This window comes from Globicephala melas, chromosome 6, assembly GCF_963455315.2.
Source record: "Globicephala melas chromosome 6, mGloMel1.2, whole genome shotgun sequence".
Lineage (NCBI taxonomy): Eukaryota > Metazoa > Chordata > Mammalia > Artiodactyla > Delphinidae > Globicephala > Globicephala melas.
The window spans coordinates 56,813,878-56,833,530 of NC_083319.1; the positions used below are offsets into that span (position 1 = coordinate 56,813,878).

General features: G+C 35.2%; 1 protein-coding gene across 3 annotated transcripts in view; it reads left to right on the forward strand.

Annotated features, from left to right (window-relative positions):
* The window catches only part of UHRF2 (ubiquitin like with PHD and ring finger domains 2), a 74,549-nt gene that overhangs the window by 52,841 nt on the left and 2,055 nt on the right, over window positions 1-19,653 (forward strand). The window contains exons 7-16 of one of the 3 annotated variants that reach the window (XR_004043718.2): window positions 3,439-3,562; window positions 3,826-3,933; window positions 6,547-6,651; window positions 9,346-9,452; window positions 12,680-12,842; window positions 13,536-13,676; window positions 15,613-15,706; window positions 16,035-16,192; window positions 18,864-19,051; window positions 19,551-19,649. Coding sequence is in view for 1 of the 3 variants with exons in the window: in XM_030877151.3 (XP_030733011.1) it covers window positions 3,439-3,562; window positions 3,826-3,933; window positions 6,547-6,651; window positions 9,346-9,452; window positions 12,680-12,842; window positions 13,536-13,676; window positions 15,613-15,706; window positions 16,035-16,192; window positions 19,551-19,649 (1,099 nt within the window). In the remaining 2 variants the exon portion in view is untranslated. Of the gene's footprint in view, window positions 1-3,438; window positions 3,563-3,825; window positions 3,934-6,546; window positions 6,652-9,345; window positions 9,453-12,679; window positions 12,843-13,535; window positions 13,677-14,325; window positions 14,644-15,612; window positions 15,707-16,034; window positions 16,193-18,863; window positions 19,052-19,550; window positions 19,650-19,653 lie in introns of those variants that run through there. The other 2 variants (XR_009564328.1, XM_030877151.3) reach the window with 2 other exon arrangements.

The window sequence follows — 19,653 nt, forward strand, 5'->3', positions numbered from 1 at the left end:
GCAAGACACTAATAAAGTGCTTTGTATGGATTATCATACATAATCATATGAGGTTAATAGTAGAACCAGGCACCAAGGTCAAATATACTTGCCAAAATCTATACTTCTACTGAGTAGTGTTAGCTACAAAGAGAAAGGATGAGAAAAGAGACTGGGGGGAAATGTTCCCAGTTAAAGTTATAATACGCTTCTTAAGATGTCATATTAGGAAGTTTTTTCTTTTTAGACTACGGTTCATGTTGTTAGCATGGAGGATTAAGTTAAAGAGATGACAGACTGTACTCAGAAATACTAACATGACCATTACGTAGCTGATACCATTGTGAAGAATAGATTGTTCTCCATTCCTTTGGTCTCTCCCCACCTGTTGGGAAGGTTGTTGTATTACAGCAGAGGCTGTGTAGGGGTGGGGGAAGAAGAAAAAGGATACAACTTCTTCCTTTAACCCTCTGCCGCTACTTTGCATGGTCACACCCTGTATTTTACCATCACCAGTAATTATATTTCCTCTGAAGTCTCATGTGCTTCTTCCTCTTTGTTTCTGTGGATGATGTGTTGCTTCACTAAACGCGAACCTTTCTTCCTGCTCTCACAGTTTCGTATCCTTTTGCATTTTGAGGAACTTCACTCTTGCAGTTAATTCCTCTCCTGAATTGCCATTACTGGGTTATTCTCATTAGTATCCTAGAATCTCTTTGTTTTCACAACACATGCACATACACGCTCTTTCCTAGGTCCCATTTCTTCCACCTTTGTATTGTGGGAGAAAGCTGCCCACTTCCTTGCTTCTCAGAGCTGTCACCACTGATTATTTCCATTTGCTCTCCTCCTGTCCATACCCCAGCACTCCAGTCTGACCTTCCCTCTCACTACTCAACTATATCTGCTTATATTAGGCTTACACATTTTATGTTGCCAAACCCAAGGGTCACTTCTGAGTCCTCTCCTTACTGTCCTGCTTACCTGCTAACTCTGTTTTTGTAGTTGGTATGATATCATCTAATCTCATTTTCTTCCAGCTTCACCGGCCTTTCCTTGGTCTCTTGTTGGTTTTCTCTCATCTACCACATTTCAGAGTTTCCCAAAGCACTACCCATGTTTTCTCTCTTCATCCTTGCTCCCTAGATGACCTCATGTAATCATGAGACTTTAAATACCAAGCAAACAGCTTGGAATTTATATTTTCAGATCTAGTCTTCCCTGAGCTTTATATTCCCTATATTCAACTGCTTGCTTCACTAGTATCACAAAACTAGTGAGTCCAAATAGAGATCTTGATTTCCACAAACGTGTCCCCTAAAATCCCACTCCTCACCTAATTTTCAGTAGGTAATACGATCATCTCATCCACTTGTTGAGGGCCAAAAAGCTAAACACAATTTTGATTCTCTCTTCTCCCCACTCACATCCAATAACACATGAGCAAATCTTACAGTTCTCCATAATGTTTCTCTACTCTCACCACCCAGTTCAAACCACTATCTCTACCCTGAACTGTATAGTAAATGACTAACTAGTCTTGCTTTCACATTGTCTACCAGCTATCCTTCGTGCCACAGCAGCAGAATGATCTAAGTCCTGAATCAGGTTACTCACCTGTTTAAAACCCGCTAATGTCTTCCTGTTGCGTTTAGGATAAAATCTCAACCCTTGCCATCTATGACCTGCCCCCGACTACTTTTATGTTCTTCAGAACGTACCATTCCTTACTATGCCTCAGGACGTTTACATTTAATGCCTCTTTGCCTGGAATGTCTTACCTGGCTTCTTGATAGGAATCTCAGCTGGAATGCCTCCTCAGAAGCTTTAACTATTGTATCTAAAGACACATAACATTTCTAATCACTATTACCACCCACATAACCCTGATGTATTTCCTTTATAGCATTTACCACTTTCTGAAATTGTTTCATTGTATGTACTAGTTTTCCTTAACTGTTTACAAATATTTTGATCACAAACATTTATCCCTACCCAGTGCCAAAATAGTGCCTGGGTTCTTAACAAACCTGATGAAAAGATGGATCCCAGGGATGACTATAACTAGAAGACTGTCTTAGATTACTCTGTGGAGTATTTCTACATTCATGTTGAGGTCCTTCACTTTACCTGGAATTCCTTAACCTTAAATCTTCTTTTCCACTTCTCCAAATCATGTTGTCTGATATTTAACCTCTGAACTCATTTTCTCATCAGAGATAATATCTGCTTTCACTGTAAGATCTTTGATAAAATTGTAGTTATAGGGTTAGCACATCAGGTAAAATACAATCTTTCTTACAACAAATTAATTTTTGGAAGCCTTCCTGATTTCCAAATTAGTAGGGATTTTACTTGATAGTATTTATTGCCGTATCATACATAATTTTACCTTGAATTTGTTTCTGTATCTCACTGCCCTACTAATTTTCTCAGGGACCGAATTGTTTACATGTCTCATAATTAGGCAGTCAAAATTAACTAGTGGGTACAGGTGTCATTTTCTTTACTCTGTAGGCCACGTGGCATAGATCATTATAAAATGGGAAGCATAGAAAAAGAAATCTAAGACTAATAGGGGAGTGGCCAGTTGATCTTTGGATATACTCAAAGTTTCCATTTCTTGGTGACTCAAGAATAGTCCCATCTCATTCTATAGACATACTTATGCTTTGCTTTTTAGAAATGATATAAGGCAGATTATAATGGTGTACAAGTTACAGTAGAATGACCAACTACAGATAGACTAAAGGACAAACAAGTATAGAGAATTGAAATTGAGCTAGAGATAAAGCTAATATAAGCAAGCATCCTTGAATCCAGTGTACTTGTTATAATAAACTATACTTTTTGGGGGGGGACATTTTATTTGCAGCAATATTCTCTAATTAGAAAAATCATAAAATATCTACAGAAAGCTTTCTGGAGGTAATATGTGATTTTAGCAAGGTGACAGGACACCCGTTCAGCACGCAGATATCAATCACATTTCATTATGCCTGCAATTAGACTATATACATTTTTGAATCTGAGAGTTCTAATAACCAATTTAGATGGGGAGATGTATCAGTTGCATGGATCATTGTTCAGTCTAGAATCATCTATTCTTACCACTTTTGCTTTAATGATAAAAACTTTAAATGAATAATTTCCACTCTGAGGATTAGTGATAAGATCAGAGTTTATGGTGCCATTTAAATTGGACAGCCTTGTTTGGCTTTTGCACTGCATTTGAGAATTTGATAATAAAATATTTTAAGTTCTCTAAAAGAATGACAAGTTTTTTTCGGTGAGCTTAATCATGTAAATATTTTGAAAAGCTTAATACTGAAATGCTAACTGAAACTCTGTAATATACACCAAGTATTACATGTTAAAACTTGTTCTAACCTAGAAAGGCCATCTGTTATTGGCTTTAATATAATATTATCAAAATTCCTTTTCTTCTTTTTTTTTAAGGTATTGTCCTTCCTGTAAAACTGATTCTAGTGAAGTTGTAAAGGCTGGTGAAAGACTCAAGATGAGTAAAAAGAAAGCAAAGATGCCATCAGCTAGTACTGAAAGCCGAAGAGACTGGGGCAGGGTAAAGAAGGAAGTTTCTTTTTCTTCCTAGTTATAAGGTTTATAACTGTGACGCAAGTTACAGTGTTTCAGTTCCAATAGTAGTAACGGTATAAATGATGTTACGAATCTGAAATATTAACAAATAACCATATTGATTAATCATATAAATTGTTAAATATTAATCATATAAATTGTTTTTATTTTATCCACACTTTATGGGAATTAAGGGCTTTCTTTAAGATTTAACATAACTGATTTCTCAGTTTGTTCGGTACCTTGTAGGGAATGGCCTGTGTTGGTCGCACTAGAGAATGTACTATTGTTCCTTCTAATCATTATGGACCTATTCCTGGAATTCCTGTTGGATCGACTTGGAGATTTAGAGTTCAGGTATGTTTTAAATTGGCTTAGTTGAAAGGGTAAAATTGGGTATAGTTCAAATTGTAGCAGTGTTGATTGATTCTAAATGGACCAACCTAGGTAGTATCACATGGCATTCAGTTGTTAGAATGAAAGATTTCCTGTAGGATGGGTAGACTCTTGCTCATAGCTTAGCAGACAGAGGAGCACACATCATGGAATTAGGCTTCCTCTAAGCCTTTGAATCACTTCGTTTTACTATTCTGTTATAGTTATGGTAGTTAAAGTTATTAAGTGTTCTGAAGAACTTTTCTTGCCAAGAATTTAATATTTGAAATAGATCTTTAAGTCACGCAGTAAGTTCTCATTTAATGTCATTGATCTGCAAGGAAGCTCACTTAGGGTGTTTTCTTTGGGGATTATCCTCTTGAATGAATGTTAAGATATTGGTTAGAGGAAATGTCAGATAATCCAAGGATTAAATTACTTCTCTTTTCCTCTTGAAGAAAACTCTTGTACTTTTCTAATTTCTTCTTTAGAAAGGTAATTTTTTCGTTATGGAAAATTAGACCATTGCTTAGACCATTGATAAAAATTTTAAGATTAAAATAATGTAATACATATACATAGCATGGAAAGTTAAATACTAGAGTATGATTTATATTTTAAAAGCCTACCCTCTTTTTTCACCATTTTCTGTTTCTAAGAGGCAATCACTTTAAAGTTACTTTTTCTGAATTTACCTCCTTATTTATAAATAACATGTTTGTGTGGCTTTTGTCTTTATATTTTGGTTTTATTAATCTCTTTCAATGGAAGACAAGAATTTAGTTTAACACACTGTCCTCTCATCCTTGCAATGGTTATATCATAATTTTGAATAAATCAATTTTCAAGGCTTATATTATGACTTTGGATCTATAAATACAGTAAAAAAAAAAAAAACTGAGTTCAGGCATACCTCATTGCATTGTGCTTTGCTTCACTGTACTTCACAAATACTGTGTTTTTTACAAATTGAAGCTTTTTGGCAACCCTGTGTCAAGCAAGTCGATAGGCGCCATTTTTCCGACAGCATTATTTTTTAATTAAGGTGTGTACGTTTTTTAGACATAATGCTGTCATACACTTAAGACTACAGTATAGTGTAAATATGACTTTTATATGTACTGGGAAACCAGAAAATTTGTGCGACTCGCTTTATTGCAATATTTACTTTATTGTAGTGGTCTTGGAACCAAACCTGAAATATCTCTGAGGTATGCCTGTACAATAATAAATAAGATCTATTTTTTATACTATGTATTATTTATAATATTTATATATGAAATAAAAATTATAATAAAATACACTTAGTGTATTTTTAATTGCCTTGTTCTTTGTTTGCTTCTTTTTTTTGTATGCCTGTCATTCATTCCCAGATTGTAAAAGCCTCATTAATAATGGTGTAAGATGACTGAGGTCATTGGCCTAAGCATTTAGGAGGACAGATTTGCAGTTTAGGAAGTAGGGAAGATTCAGCATGATTTATTATCGGGGTTGGTGAGGTTGAGAATCAAATGGTCCTATGCTCTAAAGTACCTAAGTGTTTCCAAGGCCTAAATCCAGGTTCTGTTGCTCTTATCAGCTTCTCATCAACTTCTAATGTGCCTCTTTACCTAGCCCACTATACAGGCTTGGATTTACTCTGCTAAGAACAGTTGTGTGATAAACAAATGAATTAGAATACTTATCTTAGGGAGTTTGAAGTACGCAAAGAAGTGACACTTAAGTTTAAGTGAGCCAGCATTGAAGATACATGGGGAAAAGTAGTAGGCCATGGAAATAGAAGAATTGCATGAATAAACTGAAAAATGGGTAGTATGTTTATCATTGAGTAGTTGGGCTCAGATGTATAGGCTCCATAATGGAGAAGCTGAAGATAAGGCTGGGAAAGTAGATAGCAGCCTGGTTGAGAGAGGGTAATATGTAATACTTAACTTGGGCTTAATATACTATTAAGACTGTTTAATACATGTTAAGCAGTTGGAAATTAAAAGCAGATATGTTCTTAAAAGGATCATTCTGTTTGTGATAGGTAGAATGAGTTTGAAGGAACAAAACTGCTGGAGGCAGTGAAAAAGGGTATGTTTTAAGTATTCATACTCAAACTAGGCTTATATCAGTGAAAGTAGAAAAAGATGGTTTTGAGAGATTTAGGCGATCAAATCAGCAATATTTGCGACCAGATGGGTTTGAAGAATACAGAAGAATGAGGCTGAAATGACTCTTGCCTTTTTGACTTGGCTAGGGAACAGTGCCATAATGAAAGATGAGAAATGAGAAAAAAAGAGATCTAGAGCACTTATAGTAAATTATTTTTTGCCCAAACTGAGCTGGAATTACCAATAGACATAGGATAATAATTATTTAATAGTTATTTTGAAACACAGTTCTAGGCCTGAGCAGTTTTAAGAGTTATCAGTTCAGTACCTGAAGGATATATAGTTGGGGAGAAGTAGTCTGTGAGCAAAACTTAGAATTCTGTGTGATATTCAGTTCTTAGTTGAAGCTTTTAGGATACAATAACATATGTGAAACCATTTTGTAAACGTAACTTAACGAACTGTTCAAAGGTATTTTGCGTCTCTCTTGATGTTATAGGTGAGCGAAGCGGGTGTCCATAGGCCCCATGTTGGTGGAATTCATGGTCGAAGTAATGATGGAGCTTACTCTCTTGTCCTGGCTGGTGGATTTGCGGATGAAGTAGTAAGTCATGATACAAACTTGTTCTTTAGAACCTGTCTTGATCATTCAGTAAAATACAGAAGCTTTGTCCAGGATAAATCCCATCTCTTTTAGCATCGTTTTTATGTTGAAGTAGTCAGTTTTTTACCAGTTAAAAAGTAAATCAATTGGCAGTCTTTAAGCTTTGTGTGTACTGATTATTGCAGTGAAAATTTTCTTTAGAGCTCATTTTTAATTTTGGACTCATTTACATTTTTTTTTCATTTTTTTCATCTTTTTTTTATGTACATTTTTAATAATTGTCGATTGACATGTAGCATTAGAAATAATACAGAGATGTCTTTGCCCTTTATTCAGGTTCAGCCAGTGGTAACATCTTGCGAAACTATAGTTTAATATCACAACCAGGATACTGACATTGATACATTCAGGACACTGAACATTTCCCTTACCACAAGGATCCCTCATGTTGCCCTTTTTTAGCCACCATACTATATCTGCTCCCCCAACCCCCCTTAACCCCAGACAACCACCAATCTGTTCTCTGTTTCTATAATTTTGTCACTTCAAAAATTTTTACAAATGAAATCGTATAGTGTATAACCTTTGGGATTGGCTTTTTTTCACTCAGCATATAATCCTCAAATTGTGGCATGTGTCAATAGTTCATTCCCTTTTATTGCTGAGTAGTGTTCCATGGATATAGGTGTACCACAGTACAACCATTCACCCGTTGAAGAACATCTTGGTTATTTCCAGCAAATAATGCTGCATTAAAAATTGTGTACAGGTTTTTTTGTAAATATGAGTGTTCGTTTTTCATTTCTTTGGGATAAATGCCCAGAAGTGTAATTGCTGGGTTGTATGGTAGTTGCATGATTAGTTCTTTAAGAAACTGCCCAAAAAAAAAAAGGAAAAAAAGAAACTGCTGAAGTATTTTCCAGAGTGACTGTACCACTTCTTGTTCTTATCAGCAGTGTATGAGTGATTCAGTTTCTCTGCATCCTCACCAGCATTCAGTGTTGTTGCTTTCTTTTAGCCATTCTGATAGGTATGTAGATATAGCTCATTGTAGTTTTAGTTGACATTTCCCTAATGGCTAAGAGTGTTGGACATGATTTATTTATTTGCTATGTGTATATCCTCTTGGGTGGTGTAGCTCTTCAGGTCTTTTGCCCATTTTCTAATTGGGTTGTGGGTTTTGTTTGTTTTTACTGTTCATTGGATGTGTAGTTTGCAGGTATTTTCTCCCAGTCTGTTTCATCCGCGTGCTTTCATGGTATAATGATGAATTCAAGCATAGATAATGACATAGAATTTAACTATTTTTACATGATTATTTGCTGCTTGAAGAATAATCAGAAATGTTTTTGTTCTTACGTTTCAAACACTGTTGAACTTAGGTTGTCCCTATTATGCTCTCTCCTACCTAGTTCACACTACTTTTTCCTTTATAGCACTACCACAGTTACAACTTTAAAAGTCGACAAGGTTATAAATATGAGCATTGTGAAGTCAATCCAGATACCATTTGGAAGACTGTATCTGATCAATTTAAGAAGTATTCTGGACTGTTTTAGATGTACTTATTTATTAGAATCCTTCAAATGGAGTATACACTGAAGATGAAATTCCTTAACACCTTATTCTTTAAAATATAGACCTCAATTTTGGGTCAACAAAGTGAATTGAATGAAGGTTTTAGGACATATGGAAACACTTAAAACCATGAGATTTTAGTTATGACTTTTAATCAAAGGAAAAACTAGATGCAAAATAATTGACCTTTATTACAAGCAAGAATTAAGAAGAGAAAACTTCATTATCTTAAGTTCAGTCTGAACTAGTTAAAATAATCTTGCATTGAAGAAGAACCACTACTGAGATAGTGTTAGAATTAATTTACATACTGATAGTTACTTTTCTCGGTTTAAGTACTGAATTAGGCAAAAACAATAGCAATATAAATTTGTAGCTACTGGTGGAGCTAGTTTTTAATATCTTCTTTGGGCGTGTTTTTTTTCACATTTAGTAGATGCTATACAACTTTTAGTATCCAAATTCTTTTCTAACTTTCTTCTTAATGATAGGTAATTGTTTTATGCCAATATAATTTGAGTAAACCCATGGACTGTAAAATGTGGGGAACTTACAATGCTGTTACGATTTTTAAGTTTGATATTTAGCAGCAAACTTGGATATGGTGATTCACTTTGTTATAAAGCAGAAACTAACACACCACTGTAAAGCAATTATACTCCAATAAAGATGTTTTTTAAAAAAAAAAGCCTTGGATATGGCATAGATTGCTGTTGGGAAATCAGTTTTGGAGTATTTATTAAAATGGTGCCCTGTAAAGAACCTACAAATTAATATTGATAAGTTGATTTTAATAACATTGAATTAAACTAAACAATACTCCCAACCCATAAGACCTTATTTTGTAACATTCTATAAATTATTTGTATAAGAATAGCTATGTTTGGAGGTGTTGGAAGCTATAACTTTAAAATGAAATCTTTAGATCAAGTGATACAGCTTGAAGGTATATTACACACAAGATTGCATTTTAATTTTGCCTTATTTTGGTAGATAGATACCTTGAGAGAACATGTCAGCTTATAACATCCGAACCAAAAGTTCTGACTCTGAAACAAGAATTGGTGAATTATACCTGGGTTTAGGTGTTTTAATGCCAAAAATGTTCTCCTGCAGGACCGAGGTGATGAATTCACATACACTGGGAGTGGTGGTAAAAATCTTGCTGGTAATAAAAGAATTGGTGCACCATCGGCTGATCAAACATTAACAAACATGAACAGGTACTCTATATTGTTAGTTTGTAAAGACTGTTAAGAATTTGGGCTTTGTGTAAAAGTTGGATTATAGGACTATAATTTATAACTTACACTGTAGAGGAGAATCTTAAATTGTGAGTTAATATAGCTAAAATATAAATCCTATTACCTGATTAGTATATAATTACTTACAAGCTTCCTAAGTTATTTCTTAGTATCATTTTTTTAAATGACATAATTCCCAGTCTTAATACATGTGCTTTGCATTTGGAAACATGTTGAAACCTTTAAAGGAAAGGAACCTATATAATTTAATGAAATTGAGGACAAGGTGGCTTATCTACTACCACATTGGTCAAAGTTATGTTCTACTAAACACAGATTTATCTTTTAAAGTGACAAACTCCTTTTTAGAGGAGACTAATGTGAAATAGGGTTATGTTTGGGAGCCACATTTATGTGCATAAGTGAAACATCAGATAACTTAATCAGAACTACACAAGGTGCTTTTAGGATTTATGATAAAATGTCTTTTATCTGTTAAAAAAGAGAATGTTTAGGTACAAAAGAGCCACCTTGTGCTGACTTTATTCTATAGAAATATTCATGATATTCCAGCTTCCACGGGAATAGAAAATTTAATAACTTCAAAATGTTTTATTTTGTAAATGCATGCTAATACCAATAATTAAGTAACCCAAACCATCAGATACCAATGACCACATTATAACCTGTCATACTGATAATTTTGTGATCATGAAGTTGAAATTTTTTGTATCCTATTATTAAGGGTATTTTGTGGAATACTGAGTAAAAGTGAGTATTTTTCGCTTTCCTGAGTCTAAATCACTCAGTTTTAAGTAGTGTGTCCTTAATTTCTGATTACCATGTGAAGTAAAGAATATACTTTATGATTTCAAGACTTTGTTGCATACCAAGTTACATAGAATCTGTTTTTATGTCTTCCTTCTATATTATTTCTGACAGTAGGATTATTTTATTGAACCAGCAGAGGAGACAGGTCAGATTTGCTGGTGAAACATTGCTGAGGTAGGAGTCCAGCCCCTACGCAGTCTTTTTCTAACAAGAAAGCAACTCTTTAGGAAGAATGATCTTAAAAGGAATTAGAAATATTTCGATGTGTATTGTCAATGAAAATGTATCTTGAATTTGCAAAAGGGCTTTTTCATGTTGTCAAATCTGAAAATTATATTTTCCCTTTAATAATAAGATTATTTGGCTTGAATGAAACTTCCTTTGTAACTACCTGCACTTGTAATGTACATGATAGATTCTTGTCAAGCTTTTGAAGAATCTAATAAATATACCCTGTTTATCATATGTCACAATCTCAGAAAATAATTGACAAGTAGTAAAAATGTTTATATTAATAAGGAAGGTAGTGAAAATGAAATAGAAACTCAAAACAATTTAGGATTGACTTATCACGGAGACTAACATTCCTTCAGGTAATTTATACATGAAGCTGTGAGTACACCTTGTGATTGTAAAGGCCTCTTAGGCAAAGGTACCTATATGTTTTATAAACACGAAAGCTGAGGTGAAAGCTCTGACCCATAGTATACTCTTTCCTGACGTGTATATGGTCTAATTCCTTTTTTGTTTCTCTACTAAGAGGTAGTTTGATACCTGCTTTTTGCTTTTGAGAAGTTTGTTCCTGTTTCTTCTCAGCTCTTCCACTTTATGAAACTGAAGAGGGCAGCAGGTAACCTGGCCATCCTTTATCAGGGCGGTTAGAGGCAATCGATTGAGCTGTGGATAGAATAATGGAAAAGCCTTGTTGTTTTGCCTAGTTTCATCCTCTTGGACTCAACACAAACTTGAAAACAGACTGCATACTTAGGTGAAACTAGAAGTGAGTTAATAATTCCAGTTAATGGTTCAGTCATTATGATGGAAGGTACCTGTGAGCACCAAAGCATTCCACTCATTAATGTGAAGATAGTACATATCTCTTTCTTAGCTCTTTAAGAGGATGAAGTATATGTATCTCAATAGGTATTCCATAAATAATACCAGCCCTAGAATTGATGGCTACATTTTCTTCTACCTCAGAGTTTTAATTCATCTCCCATTTGAGATAAAAAAGATAACTTGGTGACCTTTAACTCTCTGACCATGTCTATTAAAAAAATGTTTTAACAAAACACTTAAGTTCATTTACTTTAACTATGATAGAAAGATTATGGTAGATTAGTCATTTAGTCTTAAGGTCTTTTGTTTGGGGTTTTTTGGTTTGTTTTTGAGCTTGCATAAAAAGAACTATACCCTGAAAAAGCATGTTGTATCATATCTGATTTTACCAGATTTGAGGGGAGGGTATCTTTTTTTTAACCTTAAATGTTCTTAGTGGATTCTTCTCACTTAGGATATAGGTGTCTTAGAGGAAAAATACTAACTTTAAATACATTCTAGTTTGTCTTTTGGGGAGCAGGACTAAGTTTCCCCAAGGAAGGTCTTCTAACGTCCATTAACCTTACTGATTAATTACTACTAGGTGAGTACACATACTAAGGAAGCTTCAGCTAAATCCAGTGCTGCTTCCAGCTCAGTGTTCCTCCTTGTTCATGTGTCATCAGTAAAATGTAGTGATCTTGAGCAGCCAAAAATCTTTATTGTCATGATTTAGCACAGGTATTTGAATGCTTCAGTTTTATTTACACTTACCTTTTTACTGGAAGTCTTTAAAGGATATTCTCATATTAAACTTGTTCTTATTATCTTCTAAACTCTAAGGAATCTCTATTGTCTGGAATGTGGAAAGTAGACCTAGAAAGGTCATTCATACCTTGCTGACAAATTTATTTTTCTGGATTTCTTTCTACATTTTTCCAGCAATTTACCTCATTCCCTTATCAAAAATAACTATTACAACAATCACTTGCTTTAGTTTTCCAACTTTCTCCCTTCCCTCAACAAACGTTATTTAAAGAAAATTCCATGTATTTCTAGTTGTTTTCTATTATACGTGGCACAGATGTTATTACTTTCAGAAGAACCCTACAGGCTATCTGAGAACCAATCCCCTGGCTTGGGGGTGACATCAGAAAACTGATTTGTCTTCTCTGCTGGTGGGGGAAAGCATAATCCTATTATCTGGAATAATATGGAAAGAATCATAGAATCTTAACCATCAGGTAAGGCATAATTCACCTTTTAATTGAGCTAATGATGCGATTATATACTTGAAGAAAGATTACTTGGTATAAAGACTTTGTTTTATTTTTTAGGGCATTGGCCCTAAACTGTGATGCTCCATTGGATGATAAAATTGGAGCAGAGTCTCGGAATTGGAGAGCTGGTAAGCCAGTCAGAGTGATACGCAGTTTTAAAGGGAGGAAGATCAGCAAATATGCTCCTGAAGAAGGCAACAGATATGATGGCATTTATAAGGTGCTCTATCTGGCATGACATCTTGTTAGTCATTCTTCCTGGGCTTTCAAGACAGGGTTGCCACAGGGAACTGCTCTACTGTGGGTGGGCTAAAGGAAACAATAGATCATCTTGGTTGGTCTTTCTACTTTTTCTGGAAATACAACACGTACAAAACGATCTCTTAATTTTGACACTTGTCTTTTAAGGCTTATCTGAAGTCCCTAAAGGCAGAGTTATATTTTGGGTTAAGTTTTTTTTACAAGTATATATTCTCTTATGATAAAACTGTTCAAATAACTTGGCCGTTGTAGATATTGATTCTTATATCTTCCAGAATGATTCTAATTTTAATAGATTTTTCGAAGCGGAGCACATCATAATTTTGAAAATAGGTTGCATTCTTTATTTTAAAAATGAAGACATCTACTGCCACCATTTTTATCTACTATTATGCAAAATTCTATTAATTAATGAGCATAATCTTGCTGCTACTTCAAATTTATAGCAATCTATACTTAACGGGAATTATCATAATTAGGAAATAAGGTCAAAACAATATTTAAGTGCATATTTTTTACTTACTATTACAGCAGAGCAAGTATCTTTCAAAGTTGCATTTAGTTCTGCCAAGTTTACTTAAAACACTAATATGACATTATAAATAAGTCTGAACTTTACATTTCAAACTAGTACTGAAATATTACGATTTAGGTGGTGAAATACTGGCCAGAGATTTCATCAAGCCATGGATTCTTGGTTTGGCGCTATCTTTTAAGGAGAGATGATGTTGAACCTGCTCCTTGGACCTCAGAAGGAATAGAACGGTCAAGGAGACTATGTCTACGTTTACAGGTTAGATTACATTTGTCTAGGCTACTTGTATTTTCATAAAAACGTACGCCTCTGTACTATCTATGTGCCTTAACACTGGATATGACCCACAGCAGTTGGTCAGTGGACTGTAAGGGGTGAGGAATGAGATCATGCAAGTATACGGAAGGAAAAGAAGTAAAAAAGTAGCATCCTAGGTGTCAAACTGCCCTAAGACCAAGAATTGTGCTTGAGGAAAGCTGGGCTTGACAATGAAATGTAAAATGCAGTTGACCCTTGAACACCATGGGTTTGAACTACATGGGTCCAGTTATACATGGATTTTTTTCAATAGCAAATATTTCAGTACATATCTGTGGTTGGTTGAATCTGCAGATGCGGAGAGCCAACTATAAGTTACACTGGGATTTTCAACTTGAGAGGATTGGCCCCGCCCTAACCCCCTATGTTGTTCAAGGGTCAGCTGTATTTCCAGTTCAATCTGGACTTGACGTATGAGGGAAAGGGATACCTAAAATTTAGATATAAGAGGCCTTGAGAAGGGAAGTTTATCCTAGAGGGCACAGGGGGTGTGTCTCTGGTAGGGGAAGGGGGGAGGTGGCTTATAAGAGTGGTCTGCTTTCTACCCTTCTCACTTTTCCTCACCCCTTTTCTCTCTTCCCCCTCAAAGCTGCTTCCTTGTCCTGTCACCACCTTTAGTGCTTTGCCTTTTTTTTTTCCCTTTGCCCATGCTCAGCTGTTAACCCATATAAGACTTTGTTGGTTTTTTGTGCATAATGGATGGTATGGCTACATTTCCCCTCCACTGCCTATACACCCTAGACTTTGTCCCTGACACTGACTTCAGAGCATGGTTTGAGTTCATCCTCCATCATTCCCCATCGCTGTGCTTCTCGTAAAGACTACCAGCTTTGTCATTTCCCCTGGCTCTGCCCACACTGCATGTGTAGGGGCTGAACTATGGGCAAGTGTCTGACCACCCAGGCAGGTGAGTGTGTCTCTTCTAGTGCAAGTCTGTTTCTGTTTTTGTTTTCTTTTTAAACTCATAGAATTGTTTAAATGAGACCCATCAGCTGCTAAAATAACTGTCAAAATAATTCCTTTTTTAACTAAATATTTTTTAAACCTATTGTTAAATCCATTTTCAAAGGATTTTTTTTTTCAGGTCTGCTGTTCAGCAGAGCAGTGTTCTAGATAGGTTAAATTTGAAACAGTTGAGCAGAACAAAGCATATAAGCCAGTCAGCTATGATGAGTTAATATCATTGATGAGGCCTGTATAACATATTGAGCTTTAAATATGAATGATATCACAAAGCATGTCCAAAAGAAAGCATAGCCAATAAAACACAAGGGTAATAGGGTAGAATTTATCCCTTAAAGCCTAACCTTTTAGTTGATAAAGAATTCAGTAATTTAGTGGCTTTAGGTCTTCTAAAAGCTCTCCCACCCCACCCCACCCCTGCCTCTTAATTTGGGGTGATAGAAATTTGGCCCTTCATGGGGTTTTTTGTTTTTAAGATTGGCTCCATAACTTAGTGTAACGCCAACTATATGAGTATCATCTATTGTGCTCTTTGGTTGATCTTCACTTACCTTCATATCTAATTCTACTTTCCTTTCTTTCTCAAACTTTTTAAGCCCCCTAGTCACAACTCCTAAAAAGTTCTTTCCTCTTTTTGATCTGAAACTAAGATCATCACTGATCTGAAACTAAGATAAAATGGAATATCTTTAACAGTCAAAGCTACATGGTTTTACACTGAATTGGGGATTTTTAATAGTCTTCTGTCCTTTTAATTCTGTTTCTTTAAACGTCTGTGTCCTTTATATAAATCTTTTCAATTTAGGGAAAGTATAGATTCCTCCCCATTCCCCTTTTTAAATTTCTGACAAGGATCTAGAACCCCTCTTCTCTGTGAAGCTTAAATCTACATTGTACTTTTTTCCCTCGTCAGTATCCAGTAGGTTACCCTTCAGATAAGGAAGGGAAGAAGACTAAAGGACAGTCAAAGAAGGCCAGTGGAGCCCCAAAAAGGCCATCTACAGATGGTAGGTAATGATTGCAGGACATAAATCTGAATAACATAGTTTCTAATAAAGAGAAATATTAAGGGAGTAAATTGAAAACTCATAAGAAATTAAAAGAAAAATGAAGGGTTTTTTTTTTTTTTGGTGGGGGTGGGGTGGGGTGAGCTTTTTGTGTATCTTAATAGTGTCAGAGCCTAAACAAAGTATCCTAAACTATATGGGAAAGTTAAATGCTGCTCTACCCTGGTTATCTTCATGCTAAACATAATTGGTGCCAGTTTACTCTTTCGTTTCATAGTTCTGCTTAGAACCACTTGTAGTGTGCTGATGTATTTTTAAATAAATCTAGATGATTGTCCAAGTGCCTCCAAAGTACCAAAAGCATCAGATTCAGCAGAAGCAGTTGAGGCTTTCCAACTAACCCCTCAACAACAACATCTAATCAGAGAAGATCATCAAAACCAGAAGCTATGGGATGAAGTTCTTGCATCTCTTGTGGAAGGACCAGTATGTAAATATTTTTTAATAAGTTTCTAATATTAACAAATGATGAAAAATATTTTCCCTATGAATTATCATTTTCACAAGTCAGTTAAAACTTGGTCCTTTTATCTAATCTTCTCACCCAGTACGGCCACCTTTCAGAAATGAGGCAGCACTTGATGCTTTTAAATTGATTTTTGTCCTCTTAGATGTTGGTTTTTTGACCTCTCTGTGCTTGAACTTGATCATTTATGGTGAGGTGCTGTTCATAGGAAGAATTTTCAGTTGTGGAACACATTCAGTTTAATCTAAAATTCATCAGGAAAGTTTTGTTATAGCTCAAAGTTACCTGATAGAACAAGTCTTAAGCAATTCAGCATAATTTTCAATGCCCACATGTTCAACCTAGGAGTAAAATAAACCAGCATTTATTTAAGTATTTCATATGTTTTGGATTTTTTTTCCTTTTTTTTTTGGTAATGATAAAATTTTTAAGTGAAAAGGAATTTCAAGGTTAACTGACATCTGGGTTTTGTGTTAAGCTGTGTTTTGCAATGAAGCTTTCTTATCAAATCCCAAAAGGTAGGGGTTTCAAATGTAAATTGTCTGTTCATTCTTTGCTCACTGTTCTTATTGTCTCTAATTTTGCTTATAAATTTGATTCTTTTGTTTTCTTAGATATTAGCCCCTTGTCATGTGTAATATCGGTACTCTTCTGCTTTCTTCAAAAAGAAAAGCTGCTGTTGTGGGTGAGGTCTAGTATCCTCTCTTGAAATTCCACTTTGTCATTTTTTAGTAATTTCTTCCTTCCAATGTTTTCTTCATTTTTCTGAGTACGTTGGCCAGAACTTCTTGTGTGTCTGAAATGGCGTTAATGCGTATCTATATGCCCCTTTTATGTGCATTTAGAGGGAACTCTCATAGTTTTTATGTTGCTTTTTGTTTGACAAATAGTCATCATTATGGAAACATCTTCCTGATACAGTTTGTAGACTTAGAAATGAATGAGGTTTATCAGATGCCCTTTGGATTGATACTGGAGGGTTTTTTTTCTTTGTTTCGTCTATAAATGTGATATTTTGGGTTGTCCTTGGGTAGAATGAGACTTACATGTTTAGAGGACAGAGAAAAGTGAGTTAGCTCTGTGAGAAGTGTTACTTGCTTTTTAGCCAAGAGAACCAGGTATATGGAGAGTGACTCTGGTACGTCAGATTCTTTTTCACTTAGAGCAAGTAAGAAACAGCAAGCAGTTGTTGGTCATGGTCTGATTATTTTCTGGTTGGAGAGGATACAGCTAGTTAGTAATAACTCAGGTGAGTTCCAGCTGTGAGTGGGCAGAAGACAAAGTAGCAGATACAGTTGAAGGATAATGCCACCTGAGTGCACATGGAAGTTCTCTTTTGCGCGTCTGTTGTCTGGGTTGGACGTGTATTAGGCTTCAATCTGTGGCTTTTCATATACCCTGTTTATCAATTTTAACAAATTATTGAAGTGGTCAAATCCTGCGAGACTTGGTAGGTATGTGCAAATCAAGTATACTTTTCAACCTCTTCTTTCAATGTAACTTTTATGTGAAAGTCACCAACTGACAGTTCTCAAACAAACAGAAACAATAAAAATCCTGCCCCTGGTGGCAGGATCTTACATACCTATACCTAGGTCAGGTGACTGTGACATTGCTGCTAGTGGTTACTCTGAACATTTATGTACTATTGCCCTGTGTAGGTTTCATGCCCTTTCTTTTCAGATAAATCAGGAACACATTTAGTAAGCCAGAAAAATCAGGTTTTGGCCAGCAGTGACTTTTAAATAAATGCATATATTACATATGTATGCTTATATCCAAACACCTTCCCAAGGCCCTATATGATCTGGCATCCATCCCTACCTACCTCTGCATTCTCCTCTTGCTGCTCTCTCAGGCCCAAACTGCTTTAGCCACAGTGACATCTGTGCTATTTAAACACACTCAACCTGTTCCTGTTCCTAGGCCTTTACACATATACCGTCTCTCTGACTAGAATTCTCCTCTCTGTATCTTCGTGTGGCTCATTCCTTCATATCTTGTAAGTTTCTGCAAAATACTACACTCCTCAGAGAGGCTTTCCCTGGCTATCCTTTCTACAATAGACCCTCCTTACTCTTGCTTTAATTTGCGTTGTTTCCTCAGATACTACTATCTGAAGCTGAGTTTTTAAAAATCTGCTCTCCTAAAGGAATATAAAGTTCATGAGAGCAGAGACTTGGCCTTTTTATTACTGCTATGTAGATGAGTGCCTGGTACATTGTAGGAAATCAAAATGTTGATACTAAATACGCTCATATTACAGGCACTGTGGAGGTACTGGGGAAATATCAGTCATTAACAAAATAGTTTGTCAGAGAGAAGGTACCTGGTATTAAAGTTAAGTTTTTTCCGCATCTCCCCCTAACTGGTATATTCTTCTAGTGTGTTGAATAACACTTCATTGATAATTCATTTGAGCTTTATAATCCATGCTTAAAAATAAGTTACTATCAAGACATAACTATGAAATGGAATCTTTGGGTTTTTTTTTTTACTTGAAATTCCTGTAGATTCTACTTTTTTTTATTAACATAAAGAACAAACATAAAATATACTCTCCTACTACCAAAAAATAACTGAGTGGAGGATTATCCTGGTGACTATTCAAAAAACTACTTTTCCTTCTAGGTTAAACAAACAGCTTGGATAAGATGGAACCCAGTAATGGCTTTTGAAGATTATAGACTACCCATCTGATCATGTTTGCTTTATAAAGCTCGACCTTCTGTAATTTAGTCCCAATTTGAGTAAACAGTAGCACCAGGAAAATATGGGATTTGGGGATTGGGGCAAAATATCACAGAAAATTATTCTAGGTAAATAAATACGTTGATTCTTTGGGGTCTTAGATACTAGAGTATTATTGCCAAGTGCTTTTATCTTTTTAAGCATAAAAAATAAGTATTGAAGTTTTGTAAGAGAAAAAGATTGAATATATATAGATATATTAGAATACCATGGAGCTTTTTGAAAATAGATCTGTATGTAATGACCTGAGACAGGCTGTTCATGATTTTTTTAAGTGAAAAATAGTAATCTCTGGAATATGAAGTTTACTTTTTAAAGCCATATGTCCTGACTTTGCAACCTTTGCAACTCAGTCCTAAGATTTAAAAACTAATGTGTCTATCTTATGGATGGGATTTCTGCAGTTTGCTATTACACATTTGCTTGTAGTTACAATCACTACTTGATTTTTTTCTTAATAGAAAACATACTGAATGGGATTGACACTTTTTTCTCCAATTATTTGGAATTCTTTTAATATATTATGAAATGCTAACCTTTTTTTCTTCTCCTTGGGTACCATTCTAGAATTTTCTGAAAAAATTGGAACAATCTTTTATGTGTGTCTGCTGCCAGGAGCTAGTTTACCAGCCTGTGACAACAGATTGCCTCCACAATGTCTGTAAAGTAA